Source organism: Heptranchias perlo, chromosome 8, assembly GCF_035084215.1.
Source record: "Heptranchias perlo isolate sHepPer1 chromosome 8, sHepPer1.hap1, whole genome shotgun sequence".
In the NCBI taxonomy this organism is placed as follows: domain Eukaryota; kingdom Metazoa; phylum Chordata; class Chondrichthyes; order Hexanchiformes; family Hexanchidae; genus Heptranchias; species Heptranchias perlo.
The window spans coordinates 45,943,546-45,958,681 of NC_090332.1; the positions used below are offsets into that span (position 1 = coordinate 45,943,546).

Genomic DNA, 15,136 nt, shown 5'->3' on the forward strand with positions numbered 1-15,136 from the left:
GCAATATAAACTAGAGGGCACAACTCTAAAAGGGATACAGGAACACAGAGATCCTGGGGTATATGTGCACAATTCATTGAAGGTGGCAGGGCATGTTGAGAAAGTGGTTAAAAAAGTATATGGAATCCTGGGCTTTATAAATAAAGGCATAGAGTAGAAAAGTATGGAAGTCATGATGAACCTTCATAAAACACTGGTTCAACCGCAACTGAAGTATTGTGTCCAGTTCTGGGCACCGCACTTTAGGAAAGATGTGAAGGCCTTAGAAAAGGTGCAGAAGAGATTTACTAGAATGATTCCAGGGATGAGGGACTTTAGTTATGCGGGTAGACTGGAGAGCTGAGTTGTTCTCCTTGGAACAGAGATGGTTGTGAGGAGATTTGATCGAGGTATTCAAAATCATGAAAGGTCTAGACAGAGTAGGTAGAGAGAAAGTGTTCCCGTTGGCAGAAGGGTAAAGGACCAGAGGACATAGATTTAAGGTGATTGGCAAATAAACCAAAGGTGACATGAGGAAAAACTTTTTAAAGCAGCAAGTGGTTAGGACCTGGAATGCACTGCCCGAGGGGTTGGAGGCAGATTCAATCATGGCCTTCAAAAGGGAACTGGCTAAGTACTTGAAAGAAAATAATTTGCAGGGCTACGGGGAAAGGGCAGGGGAGTGGGACTAGCTGGATTGCTTTGCATAGAGCTGGTGTGGGCTCGATAGGCCGGTTGGCCTCCTTCCATGCTGTAACCTTTCTATGATTCTATCTTATGTTTGCTTCCTAGTTGATCATAGCTACACAGTGCATTGGCAGCAGGACAGTGTGTGCCTGGTCTGCCATTGTTGCCAGATGAACCAACCACTGTTTGCCAGCAACGTCAATTTGGACACTTTGTTGGATGATATCATCTAACAAAGCAACCACAGCACTTTGGGAAACATGAATGGATAGGTATTAGTTTTTTTTAGAAAAAGAAAAAAATGGTAATGCACCAACATGTTACACAATTCATCGATGGAGTGTAAATTTGAGTTGTACCTGTGGTAAGTTCCCTATCTCAGCTGCCCCGTCAGGATGAAGGTTAGCCAACAGCAAAAAAGCAAATTGACAGCTCCTTGTTGCACCTGTGCACCAACTAATGTCTGGATTAAGTGGCATAACCAGCATCGGGGAGTAGGTAGCCTGAACACCCACTGGGCCATAAAATTGTGTGAGTATGGATAATTATCCTTCCTGGCGAAAGGAGTAACCGATAAACTGCTAAAAATAGTAAATGACTGATTGTGTAGAGAATTTGCACTGGGAAGGACAAGTGCCAGAATTTTCATCTTCATGAGTGCTTTTGCTTACCCTCCTTCCCAGATTGTACTATGAAAAATCATTGTGCGTGTATTTTTAAAATTGTGTGTGTGTGTATGTGTTCAGAGAACAATAGCCTGCTTTCTCTTCCTCCTTCCCTGTATGTTTCTAATATTGTTGACATTCTATTAAATGTAATTGAACTTAACCAAGTTAGTTCAAATTCAGTGCAGTACCAGATGAGGTTCTATCGGTTCAGCGCAACTATTTTCATAAACTAATTATAGTTTCACCATGTATTTCAAATTATACATTTGATGAATCCATTTTACTAAAAAAAAACTTATGCTTCCCACGCTAAGGACACCAAAGTGTTTAAAAAATATACTTTTAACTGGCTACGCTAAATTAACTAAAAGCTCAAATCCAAAATGCTCAACTGGGGCTGCCTGCAATAACTCGTGATGCTACCTACGGTACTTGTTAACATTTTTAACTAAGTTGCTACTTTTTCTCAGTCTAGTAGAAAACAAGATGAGTCACACGTGTTCAGTAAGTGTCCCTTTTCTTTATGAGAACCATGGATTGATGCTGGATATGATCCTCCGCTCTTTGTTAGGAGTAGCCCAGCCTATCAACTGGGAAAGTGTAGCTAGACTCATACCGGGAGTCACAGCCAAGCAGGTACTGTAAGTTACTGTTTTGCCTTTTGAGTTTTAAAACAAATTTTTACTTTTCCAATCGAGTAAAGAATATTGCGTTGAAATTTATCTATTAACAAGCCCAATTGATTATTGTTGGGAATGTTATTAGTTGGTCTTAAAGGCTGCTGGCCTGTAAGATTAGTTTTTATAGAAATGCTATAAAGCAATCTGGCTTCCTAACATTAAAACCAGAGCAAATATAGAAATTTGTCTTCAGATTCCTGGCATCGTTTTTAGCTAGGTCGTTTATCACAATGAGAGTTTCTATTTGTTTATTCTAAGTAATCGATTTAAGATTGATTTCTCTATAGAGGTTTGATTTTAAGTTGAATATCTTTTGACCATTAACTAATGTTCTTCATTTTTTTTAAATGAAAGCTTTTTAAATAAAGATGTAATTTAAATAATTGTTCTAAAAATATTAAAACCTAGTTTTCTAAATACAACCTATCCATCAGATGGGAAATAACTCCATACATTACCATAAATGAAAGAAAAAAGTGGGTAAACACAATGCTGATTTTTTTTTTTTGCAATGTTCCGTAAAACATTTTTCACTTAAGACCCGACAATAATTTTCATCTTTTTAATTACAAAAGCACTTTAGATTTCCCATTATTTTGGAAATATTGAGTTGACATTCTACCCCACCTGGAGTACTGCATTCAGTTTTGGACACCACACCTCAGGAAGTATATATTTGCCTTAGAGGGGGTGCAGTGCAGATTCACCAGAATGATACCAGGGCTTAGAGGGTTAAATTATGAGGACAGTTGGCAAAAACTTGGCCTATATTCCCTTGAATATGAAATATTGAAGGGTGATCTGATGGAGATGTTTAAAATGTTAAAAGGATTTGATAGTTTCTCTGTATCTACCCTATTTCCTCTGGTGGGGGAATCAAGAACATGGGAACATAATCTTAAAATTAGAACTGGGCCATTCAGGAGTGAAGCACTTTTTCACACAAAGCATCATAGAAATCTGGAACTCTTCCCCCAGAAGGCTGCAGATGTTAGGACAATTAAAGCTTTCAAGACTGAGAAAGTTAGAATCTTGTTAGGTAAGTGTATCAAGGGCAATGTAGCAAAGGTGGGTAAATAGAGTTGAGGTACAGATCAGCCATGATCTAATTGAACCCAAGGGGCTGAATGGCCTGCTCCCATTCCTTATGTTCCTATGAATGTATTGTAAGTCTAGTTACATGAAGAGGACTGGCCACTGGTATTGTCAATCATATTTCCTAAACACTGGTATAAAATTGGATTTATAAACTGCACAATTTAAATGGTTTTTAGAAAAGTACAGATATACAGAGGTGATCAGACTAATTGTGTTTGGGTTTCGGGTGATGGTTATAAACTATTTGAACATCACTCCTTTTATAGACTGACATCACCTGACCCTTCATCGAAATTAAAGCCTTGTAATCACTCTTGGGTATCCATTATTTTCCAAATACTGATTACATTGAAAATTGACTGCATCCTACCAACAAAAGGATGCTCTACTCTTGTGAAAGCTAAGTTCAGAATTCACTTTCACAGTCTTGAAGGGGTACTGAGAGCTTCTTGATGCCACATCAGTTAATATTTTATTTCATAGATATGTCTGATAAGCTCAATATCCCAGAATTGATATTTCAAATATATAATGTTACAGCATTCTATTGTGAAGGTTGCAATGGAAGATCTCTGCAGCTCTGCTTAATAAGAAAAAATACAACTTAATGTTGACATCTCAAGTGCTTTGAGTCAGTGAAACGCCTTCCTAGCTGGCACATATTCTTGTATAATCAGATCTTGTATAATGTAAGTTAAGAATTTTTCGTTGTTTGGGCATGTGTAATAAGTCACCTACAAACCATTTTACTCCTGATTTGTCTAGACAGTGTGGAAACTTTTTGAAAAGCAGTTACCAAATTGTTGCAAAGTATAGTATGATATCCATTTTTTTTTTAAGGAGTAGTACTAGATAATGAAGTAAAATAAACTAAAATTTAGTTATCTAATCAGCACTCTGTGATGTTCCAGCTCGCTTTTTTTTTTAAGAAACCTTCCTTTTTTAAAAAAAATCTCAGGCTACATTTGGAACCCAAACAGATCCAACCATTTTTCTCTCCAGTTGAAGTAGTTCTGTTCTGTATCTGGAATGCAATATAACTTGTTTTATTTATATATATATATATTACTAAATCTAAAAATGAGAGAGCCTACGCCACTGCACTAACAGGGACAAATAATGGGTGGCAGGCACCTTGCGTCCCTTTTCTCAGACTGGATGGTTTTCAGGTATGTAAAAAGAGAGATAGTAGTAGCACACTAGCTCAAGCAGAGAGCACACAGAGTGAGGTAGGGGCAGAAAGATGTCATTACTTGGAATTTGGTTGGAATCGGAATTAGGAACAGGAGGAAGGAGGAGCAATGTATTTTAATTGAAATTATGAGTAGGCAAAGAATATAAACTTAAAATATAACTATAACTCAACATTTATGGTAAGAATAGGAACACAGGAAGGCACAATGTGCAATTCCTGCAGGATGTTTTGAGTGACAGACGTTTTTTCCTCGGGAGAACACATCTGCAGGAAGTGTCTCCAACTGAAACTGCCTGAGCTCAAGATCTCAGAACCTGAGGCGGAATTGGAGACAATCCAACACATCCGAGAGGCAGAGAGGTTTTTGGAGCTGGAGTTTGTGGTAGACAACATGGTGAGAGAGAGCTGGCAGTGGCAAAAGAAGTAGTAGTGACTATCCACAGCTCAGGGAAAGTTAAGAGTGGCATGCTTCCTATGGGGAGGATGCTGAGTCTGAGTAGGACCATCAAGTGGATTACAATGGCACCAGATAACACAAACTGGCTCAGGAGGGGAGGAAAATTAGCAATTCAGTTAGGAATGTAGTAAACAATTTTACAACACCAAGTTATAGTCCAACTATAACTTGGTGTTGTAAAATTGTTTACAATTGTCAACCCCAGTCCATCACCGGCATCTCCACATCAGGAATGTAGTAGTAATAGGATTCCATCCTTGGAGGGATGGACACTATCATTTGCATCCAAAATGAGAATCTAAGATGCTTTGTTGCCTTCCAGGTGCTAAGGTAAAGGATTATGAAAGGAGAAGGAGAGCAGCCAGTCATCGCAGTCCATGTGGGAGCCAACAATATTTGAAAGGAAAGGCTGAAGTCCTGCAAAAGGAGTTTAGGAGATTGGGAAGCAGGCTTAGAAGTGGGACTTCAAGGGTGGTTATCTCCAAATTACTCCCCCAGCCACTTGCTAGATTAGGGAGCTCAACATGTGGCTAAAAGGGTGGTGTCAGGAAGATGGTTTTGTGAGGCATTGGCACCAGTTCTGAGGAAGATGGGAACTATTTTGCAAGGATAGGCTACATCTAAACAGGAAGGGAGCTGGTACTGACAAAGTGAAGTGTCATTTTAAACTAGTAAGGAAGGGGGGCAGGCGAAGGAAAAATAAAAGTAATCGGAAAGAGCAAGTAAACAGAGTAGAAATGGATGTGATTAATATACAAATAGTGCACAGAGGAATAAAGGGAGTAGAGGAGGAAAATGAAATTGACCAGTTATAAGCAGGGCATGGACTGAGATGGAAGAACAAGGTGTTAGCCTGGACAAAAAAAAATCAAGAAAAGCAATAGCGCTAAATGCAACGGGGGAAAAAAGTAGATAGTGCATGTATTGCAATGCCCTGAGCATAGGAAAGAAACTCGGGGAATTAGAAGCAATTATGCCACAAGAAGATATAGATTTAATAGCACTAGTACAAACCTGGCTGCAAATTGGGCACGAATGGAAAATAAGCATGTAGGCCTGGAGGTTCCTGTGGGGGGCATAATTGGAAATTTATGTCAGTTTATGCTGAAATTTCCTGTGGAACTAATTAGACTATGCCGAAGCGTAAAAAAACAAGTTTTACATCATTACTAGATATTGTAGTGTACAAATATTTGGAGGATATAAAACTATTTGAGATGTCTATTTAACAATAAACAAATTTAACATTTCTTTTGAATTGGAGAATAAAGGGAGTCCCACCTATATTCAATAAATATGTTTTAATTAATTGTTCGTCTATTTCTCTGGCGCATGCCACAAAGTATTTGATGTCCCATCGTAACATTCACCTGAAATTAGCTCATTAAGGACTAGCTTTTTGTGATCCGTGTGTTTAAAGCTTTGCAGTTCCCTTTAATCAACAGTTCGAGACCTGCTCGAATTCCCGATCCCCAGATAAGCCTTTTTAACTATTTTCTTGAGTCCTTGATAAAATTGCACCAGCATTGAACAGGTGGCTTATTTGACTTTAATAGTACCATCTCTAAAATGTTGTGTAGATTACTATAATACCTGTTCATTTTCAAATTTAATGTCATTAGTATAGGATAAAGAAGAATTGGACTGCCAAATCCTGATAACTCTTTTTGTGCTGAGTAATGACTTTGTACTGAGAAAGCAGTACTGAGAAAGCTCCCAATTCACAATTACAGGAAAATGAATTGCGAAAACAGTACAACATGAAAATAACGCTTACTCCACTGTGGCAGTGGCAACTTAAAAAAATGTGCGCAGATTTTAAAGTGTTTGACAAATGGAGTTGGTTACTTTCTAACAGGAAAATTTCCATAAGAGTTTTAAAAATGCTCTAAAACGTGTCATTTGGAGTGCCTGGGAGCTAAATGAGTCTGGTGGGTTAAATGTTTAATTTCTCAGCTTATATCGGCAGTGTAAGAAAAGGCCTGGGGTAAATTTATTGCAGCCATCTTACATGAAGTGACTTGGGTTTTCTAAAATTCCTGCTAAAGTCAGGTTTTTAGAGTTTTAATGAAGAAAAACCCGATTGCCTCACTTCATTTCAGTTTGTCCCCTTGTGCAGAGGTTATTTTATTAACTCTGCTTCAAAGTGATCATTGACTATCAAAAGCTGACACCTGCCTGTTCTGGTATTATGTATGCTCAATGATCACATTCGAATCAAATGCACACTAAATGGGGTATATTGGTGTCTTAGATGTGGACATGCACATTTACCCACTATAAATAATTTTTAAACATCTCTTACCCACTGCCCCCCCCCCCAGAATTTATTTCTCAGAATATTTAAGGAAATGTACTTTAAATAGTTTTCAGGAAACTAGACTCTGTGGTCACAACCGTGTGAATTCCATTGCAATTGCCAATCTCATTGGAGAGATCATAAATCCAAAGAAAGCCTGTGCACTGAAAGATTTGGGTGCAAATTTACACCTGTTCTGAACCTGCGTAAATGAGGGACGTTTGACTTGTACGCTTTTTTGTATGGGAACAGGGCTATGCTGATGAGCGGTGGAGTGTGGGTGAAGGTATTTGGAGAACTGGTGCAAAAGATAGAGGAAATTCCAGCGTAACCTAAGAATTGACATGTCAGTTATGCCCAAATTTCCTCTATCTTTTGTGCCAGAAATCGGCATTGCGTTCCTATTCCACCATATTTTGGATGCAAATTGACAGGAAATTCCAGGCCTTAATATTTTTAGAAGGGCGGGGGCCAGAACAGGTAAGAAAGCAATATTGATGCGGTGGAGGGGTCTGATGTATACAAAAAGAGGTTCAGAGTCAATACAGTTAGAGGTCAAAGATAAATTATATTGGTGAGGTTGTATTACAGACCCCTCCAATAACATGAGGGAAATAGATGAGGAAATCTTTTGGCAGATCAGGGAAATAAGTAGGATTAACAATTATTGTTCTGAGATTTTAATTACCAAGACATTGACTGGGGAAGGGAGGGAGAGAAACGGTAATGGAATTCCTAAAACGTGTGCACTTCTAAGGAGCATTATTGTATACCTGCATGGGGAGAGGCATTGCTTGATCTAGTTTTGAGTAACTAAATAGATCAGGTAGATGAGTTAAATGTGGGTGAGCACCTCAGGACTAGCGACCGTAATATGTTAAGATTTAAGGTCCAAATAGAAAGGGGAAAAGTTAGTCTCAAAACAAGCACACCAGATTAGAATAGGGCATATTTTATGAAGATGAGTGGTGACTTGAGGTGAGATTGAAAGAAAAGTTGGCACACAGGACTGATAGATCAACAATCCTCAAAAAGGAGATTGTAAAAATGCAGAATAAATATGTACCATTAAAAAAGGAGACTATTTAATGTTTCAGGATACTGTGGATAAATAGAAGTTAGAAACAAAAATTGAAGACAGTATACTATAGGAATGACAAAAATGAGATTAAGTTAATGGGGGGAAACGCAAAGAGGGAATATGAGGAGAGAATCTCAAAATAAAAACTAAACAGTAAAGTGTAGTACAACTATCAGTCAAAAGAGAATTGTTAAATGTGAGGTGGGACCTCTGTGAGGAGAGTATAGTGAGTGAATAGAGGATAAACGGAAATTGGCGGGGATACCTAACAAGTATTTTGTACTGAGAAAATCTTGAATTAATTAAAAGCAAGGTGAGATACTAACCTGATTTGAATTTTTTGAGGAGGTAGCAAGAACCAGAGAACACAGATTTGTGATGGTTGGCATGAGAGCCAGGGGCGACATGGGGAGAGACGTATTTGTGCGGCGAGTGGTTGTGGTCTGGAGTCCGCTGTCTGGTGGGGCGGTGGAGGCAGAATCAGTCGTGGCTTTCCGGGGGGATTGGATGGATATTTGAAACGGGAGAATTTGCAGGGCTACGGAGAAAGAGCGGGGGAATGGGACTAACTGGACTGCGGGAGCGGGCCCAGGCTCGACGGTCCGAATGGCGGCCTCCTGTGCTGTAACCATTCTATGATTCTAAATGTAGGGGCATGATTAAGAAGTTTGCAGATGATACAAAAGTGTGAAGTGTGAGGTAATGCATTTGGGGAGGGCAAACAAGGCAAGGGAATACGCAATAAATGGGAGGATACTGAGAGGTGTAAAGGAACAGAGTGACCTTGGAGTGCATATCCACAGATCCCTGAAGGTAACAGGACAGGTAGATAAGGTGGTTAAGAAGGCATACTGAATACTTTATTAGCCAAGGCATTGAATACAAGAGCAGGGAGGTTATGCTAGAACTGTATAAAACACTAGTTGCGGCACAGCTAGAGTACTGCGTGCAGTTCTGGTCACCACATTACAAGAAAGATGTGATTGCTCTAGAGAGGGCACAGAGGAGATTTACGAGGATGTTGCCAGGGCTGGAGAATTTTAGCTATGAGGAAAGATCGGATAGGCTGGGCTTGTTTTCCTTGGAAAAGAGGAGGCTGAGGGGAGATTTAATTGACGCGTATAAAATTATGAGGGGCCTAAATAGAGTGGATAGGAAGGACCTATTTCCCTTAGCAGAGAGGTCAATAACCAGGGGGCATAGATTTAAAGTATTTGGTAGAAGGATTAGAGGGGAGTTAAGGAGAAAGAGAGCTATCCAGACTAATCCCACTTTCCAGCTCAGGGTGGTGGGGTGTGGAACTCACTGCCTGAAAGGGTGGTAGAGGCAGAAACCCTCATCACCTTTAAAAAAATATATATATGGATGCAACCTACAAGGCTACGGACCAAGAGCTGGAAAGTGGGATTAGTCTGGATAGCTCTCTTTCGGCCGAGCAGACACGATGGGCCGAACGGCCTCCTTCTGTACTGTAAATTTCTATGATTCTATATTATAATAAGAAAGTATTGGAGAAGAGATTATGCGGGGGCGGGGGGGAATTGAAACAGGTGTTTAAAATTATGAAGGGGTGGGACAGAGTAGATAAACTGTTTCCAGTGGTTGAGGGGTCTAGAATGAAGGGACATAGATATAAGATTAAATGTGGGAGATTCAGGATAGAGAGCAGGAGAAACATTTTTGGACAAAGGTTTGTGATGCTGTGGAATGCATTGCTGAAGTTAGTGATTGAAGCAGAGGCCATGTCAGCATTTAAGAATAGGCTAGGTGATTGAAGGAAAGGGGGATAAATCGGAACAGGGTGGGCACATGGGATTAGAATCACTGCTTATGTGAAGGATAAATACTAACACGGACTGGTTGGGAAAATGGCCTGTTTCTTGTTGTAATTTCTCTTTAAAATCATCCAATAGTTTTAAATTTGATGAAAGCAAAAATTGAGATGCTACTGGAAGGGACTAAAATGTTAGTTTATTATTAAAGCCAAGCTTTAAATTATTTGCAGTGTGCCAAGAGATTTGAAGAACTAAGAAGCAATGGAACCATGCCCCATATTTGTGATGAAAACAAATGTGAAGGGAGTCCATCTAAATCACTAGCTGCCTATATTAAATCAACATTTCTGGACCATGAAGATGATGAAAAATCTAGGTTATCTGTGGTGCAGAATAGCACTTCCATATCAGGTCAGTTATGTCGGCAATGTTTAAATCTCTAACATAATATCAAGGTATTCCTTCATTAAATTATACTTTAAAGGTTTTTTAGAAGCTAAAATAAACTATACATATGCTGAAAAGGATACAATCACTTATAACATTTATTTGGGAATCACAGGATATAAATTCACTTCTATGAATTGTTTTGCTGAAAATTGCCCTTATAACATTTATTTACCTGTACAATTGTAAATGGCTGGCTGAGTAATGCCCAACACACTGTTTAATGTCAACGTAAAATCACACAGCACAGAAGGAGGAAATTGGGCCCATAGTGTCTCTGCCAGCTCTTTGGAAGAGCTATCCAATTAGTCCCACTCCCTGCCCTTTCCCCATAGCCCTACAAATTTCTCCTTTTCGAGTATATATCAAATTCCCCTTTGAAAGTTACAAATGAATCTGCTTCCACCATCCTTTCAAGTAGTGCATTCCAGATCGTGGCAACTTGCTGCATAAAAAAAAAATTCCCCTGGATTTTTTTTCCAATTATCTTAAATCTGTCCTCTGGTTGCCAACCCTCCTATCAGTGCAAACCGTTTCTCCCTATCTACTTATCAAAACCCCTCATAATTTTGAACACCTGGATAAAATCTCCCCTTAACCTACCCTACTTCAACATGTTTGATACTGAAATTATTCACTAATAATTACTAGAGTCTAGCCAGTGAATGCATCAGTTTTGAAGACTTGTAACTCTTTCCAGTGCTGCTTCCAAGACAACTTGGCAGTGGCTCAGGCAACTGAGTTACACCTAAATCAGTGGCATTTAAACTTTCCTGTTTAGAGGACTTTCTGCTAATATTGCCACACTCCAGGGCACCCTGTGTTCTATCTTCTGAAAGACAATATCAGCAACCTAAAAGAAAAAGTGCCATCATTGTAGAAAATGCTCTTATTATACAGAAATAATGTGCTAAAAAGTGAACAAATACAGAAATCTAATTATTCAACACATAGGTAAGAGATACTTGAAGAGATTGTGTCTTTTATTACATCAAAATTGCCCTTCAACATAAGCACTCAGATCCTGAAATTCCTGGGGTTCTTATCTGTCGGCACAAGTATAGTGGAGCAGAACCCCCATTTGCCCATGCCTGAAGACACTGACCCTGTCCCATATTGTGGGAACAATGTCATTTAAATGGCTAGGTGAATGGTTCGTGCCTGCAAAGTTGTTGCAGTGGTGGCTTGCCGCTCTGACATGAGGAGACACCTGGCAAGGGCCCACCCAATATCTTCCATAGTGCAATCTGCTCCAAACTGAGCAAGTGGACCTCTTGAGGAAGGTAACGTGCCCCCTCCAAGATAGATTACATTTCCTGAGTAAAGATTTGAGGCTTCCTTGAGGCCTTCAACAGGAGTCGTGTCACCTCAGCTGGCGTGTGATCCACTAAGGGCACAATGGCTGTAATTTCACAGGAACTACCCCAGATACATGCCCTTGCTTTGGCAGGGACGAGGCGGACAAACTATTCCCCCTCACCTCCACTGGAATTTAAGGAATCATTGTAAACTGGGCGGAAATCCTGGAATAAACAGGTTCCACTCTAAATTCTGCACCCCACATCCCAGGACGGGGGAATCTTCCTTTCCATCCTCCCAGAGCCCAGAATTTTGGGGCTTTCATTTCAATCTACTCTCTTTTCCATCTTGTATAAAGCTGTACTTTATTCCATGCAGTCAAAGCTGAATATAATTGTTAAGAATGTTGAACATTGTCTTGATGAGCTAGAAGGGCGTTCGGATGGCCTGCATTACATTTTCTTGATGTCTCAAATTTTAGTTTAATGACTATTCATGAGAAAAACTGATTGATTGTGAAACACGCATTTGACTTTGGTTACTATGACTGTGTAATGTATAGTTTCAATATCCTTAAATACTGAAGGACGGACTGCTGTATCTTCAGGAAGAAATTGCACTATAAAAGAAAATGGTTCAACTGATAAAGACGAAGACAAACTGGATGAAAGCCAAGGGTAGGTAACAATGAAATGTATCTATGTCTGCAAAGGGATGTAATCAGACCTCATTCAGTAATCCTGATAAGTTATTTATTTTAAAAAGTTCTTAACTTGAACATACAAAATCAGATTTTTGGGATGTGTATAGATTTAGATGGACCAGACCCATGTTGGTGTAGGTAAACATATCTGTAAAATGTAGAGTTACAATGATTAGAAAAACAAGTATTAATCTTCTGACAACATTTTAAATACTCAATACCTCCTAACTATAAGCATTTCAAAATGTTATCAGAATTAAAACAGCTAACATTTATATAGTGCCTTTTGTGTAGCAAGATATCCCATGGTGATTTACAAGGAAAATGGAAGTAGGAGAGACATTAGTGGAAGTGAGTGAGGTACACTAGAAAATTTTGGAAGAAATGTAGTAAAGTGAAGATGTTCATGAGAATTTGTGTGTAGAGGCATGGTGGCTCAAGGCTGCCAATAACCATGAAGCGGTGGGGTGCACACTTTCTACCAGAGTCTGAAGAATGGCTTGTGTGTGCTTTGACACAGAGCTACAAACGGTTCCAGAGGTACAGTGGAGAGATGGCATAGAGAGATTTCACTGAGGGGATATTGAAACCGATATGCTGGGAAACAGGGAGCCAGTATTGGATGGTGAGGATAGGTGTGATGTGTGTGCCAGACAGGTTACAGACAGCAGAGTTCTGAATTAGTTTAGAGTTTGTATAGCATAGGGCTGCAGAGGCTGGCAAGGAGAGTGTTGGAGAAATAATATCCATAATGATGTTTCTGTGTTCAGAAACCACCTGAGCATGCATAGAGTGCAAACACTCATTGTTCATGTAGGCATGGTAGTTGGTTGAGGAGACCTATTTGCTCACGTGGGTGCTACCTGTGATGTCTTGCAATTGAGGGAACCCTGCCATGCTGAAAGCTCTACACTTTGTGCAGCTGGTGCCTCCTTTCCATAAGGAAAGTAGTGAAGTTATTGCCGTTTCCAAATATAACTTTTGTCACTTGCTTAATACATGTGTGCACTGCAGATGTCCCTGGTTGGCATTGAAGGATCCAGTAGCATGAAAGCTTCATGCTATGGTTACCTTCATTTCTATGGGACAGAGTTATCCTGTTCCATTGATTATCTGCATATTATCCTGCAGCAAATGGTGGAGCTATGACAGCGTATCCTGTGAAGCGGAGGTGGTGAAGACTGGTCTCTGACGTGTCCAGGAGGTTTGGAGGGGTCTATAAATATGGGTCTTGAGGTAATGACTGGTGCAGACAAAACATCTCTGATGTTGTTGCACCTGCATTTGTTGGTTACTTATGAACCACTCCTCCCCTTATGAACACATTGAGTATTCCTTTAGGTTTTTAAACCATGCAATGTTACCACTTTGAGATTTAAATGACAGCTGCAGCCAAGAATAATGAAATAAAGTACTGGGAAAATAAGACCCCCAAAAAATAAAAAATGATGGGCCACCCAACAAAGAGGAGAAATGGAGCAAAATGTAATTAAAAACACACACAACTTATACCAGCAAATGAAATTGTCATCTTTTTAAGAAAACAATGTCCTAGAATTCCCCATATGCCCATTTGCCCGCATGCGCTGAGTACAAACTCATTCTAAAATTGAGAAATTCAGCATGAGACGAGTTTCGAATAATTCTATTTAAATAAACAACTTGCATTTATGTAGCACCTTTTGAAATAGAAAAACGTCTGAAAGCACTTCACGGAAGCATAATCGGACAAAAATGAAGGAGGTATTAAGAGGGCTGACTAAAAGTTTGGTCGAAGTAGTGCATTTTAAGGAGGGTCTTAAAGGAGGAGATGGAGAGGCAAAGACATATACTGAGGGAATTCCAGAGCTCTGAGCCTAGATGATGGAGGACAGATGATAGGTGGGGGGCAGTGGGAGATGTGTCCTGCTTAATGTTAAGTCATCTTTACTAAGCTATCATTCCCTTCTTCCTTGGTCTCTGCAACTCTGATATTGATTCTGGTTGGTTGATTCCTGTTCCTCCATTAAGAAACATGGACAAAGTAGCTGTGTAATGTTTGCCGATCTATAAGGGCGATATGTATAATAAACTTGGACATGGGAAAGCACCAAGTTATCTGTGCCCACTTCCACATTCCCCCACACATCCCCAGGGCTTTTCCATATCCTATTGTTGGGAGGAAGGCAACTAGGTTTACCTGAAGCTGAGATGAGAGGGCAAAGATGTCAACTGTTTCAAACCCTTAAGCCTTCAGCATATGGAATACCCACATCCATGACTGGCGGGAACTCCCCACTCTTCTCCCCCAGCTTTCTATGGTTTCCCTTCAAGTTTATCCTTTTCACCTTCCTGCCCTGCTGCTTATGGCTCCTCTGGCCTTTGGCGCCAGCCCTGCTCACATAGTTTTGCTCTGGACCCATTCTGATATTCATGGCTTCTTTGGGCCATTCGCCCTGGTCCCAACTCTGCTCAACTAGGTTTTCCTCTTCTGCATAAGATCTCTAAATAGTTAGGACATTACTTAACTAATATTAATCTGGCTATCCATGAAGGTATAGAAAAAGGAATCCTGAGAACATAGGAGGCAGAAACAGAGGAACTTTCTCTTTCTTTATATGTCATGCTCATTTGATTACAAACTTAGGTACATTTGTTTCATCGGTTTATTAAACAGAATCTCACAATAGCACTGGCTTAATCAAAAGAGAAGCCATCTTCTCCCTTCGTATTCGGTGGTTGTCTCCCCTCAGGCTAGGGCACGATCTTTAGATGTCTCGTCCTTCAGA

General features: G+C 39.8%; 1 protein-coding gene across 5 annotated transcripts in view; it reads left to right on the forward strand.

The window, feature by feature from the left end:
* sanbr (SANT and BTB domain regulator of CSR) overlaps positions 1-15,136 on the forward strand; it is a 91,711-nt gene that overhangs the window by 2,493 nt on the left and 74,082 nt on the right. For 2 of the 5 annotated variants that reach the window (XR_010963552.1, XM_067988337.1), the window contains exons 2-4: positions 1,805-1,970; positions 10,150-10,330; positions 12,252-12,342. Coding sequence is in view for 4 of the 5 variants with exons in the window: in XM_067988337.1 (XP_067844438.1) it covers positions 1,821-1,970; positions 10,150-10,330; positions 12,252-12,342 (422 nt within the window). In the remaining variant the exon portion in view is untranslated. The remainder of the gene's footprint in view (positions 1-1,804; positions 1,971-10,149; positions 10,331-12,251; positions 12,343-15,136) is intronic. The other 3 variants (XM_067988339.1, XM_067988338.1, XM_067988340.1) reach the window with 3 other exon arrangements.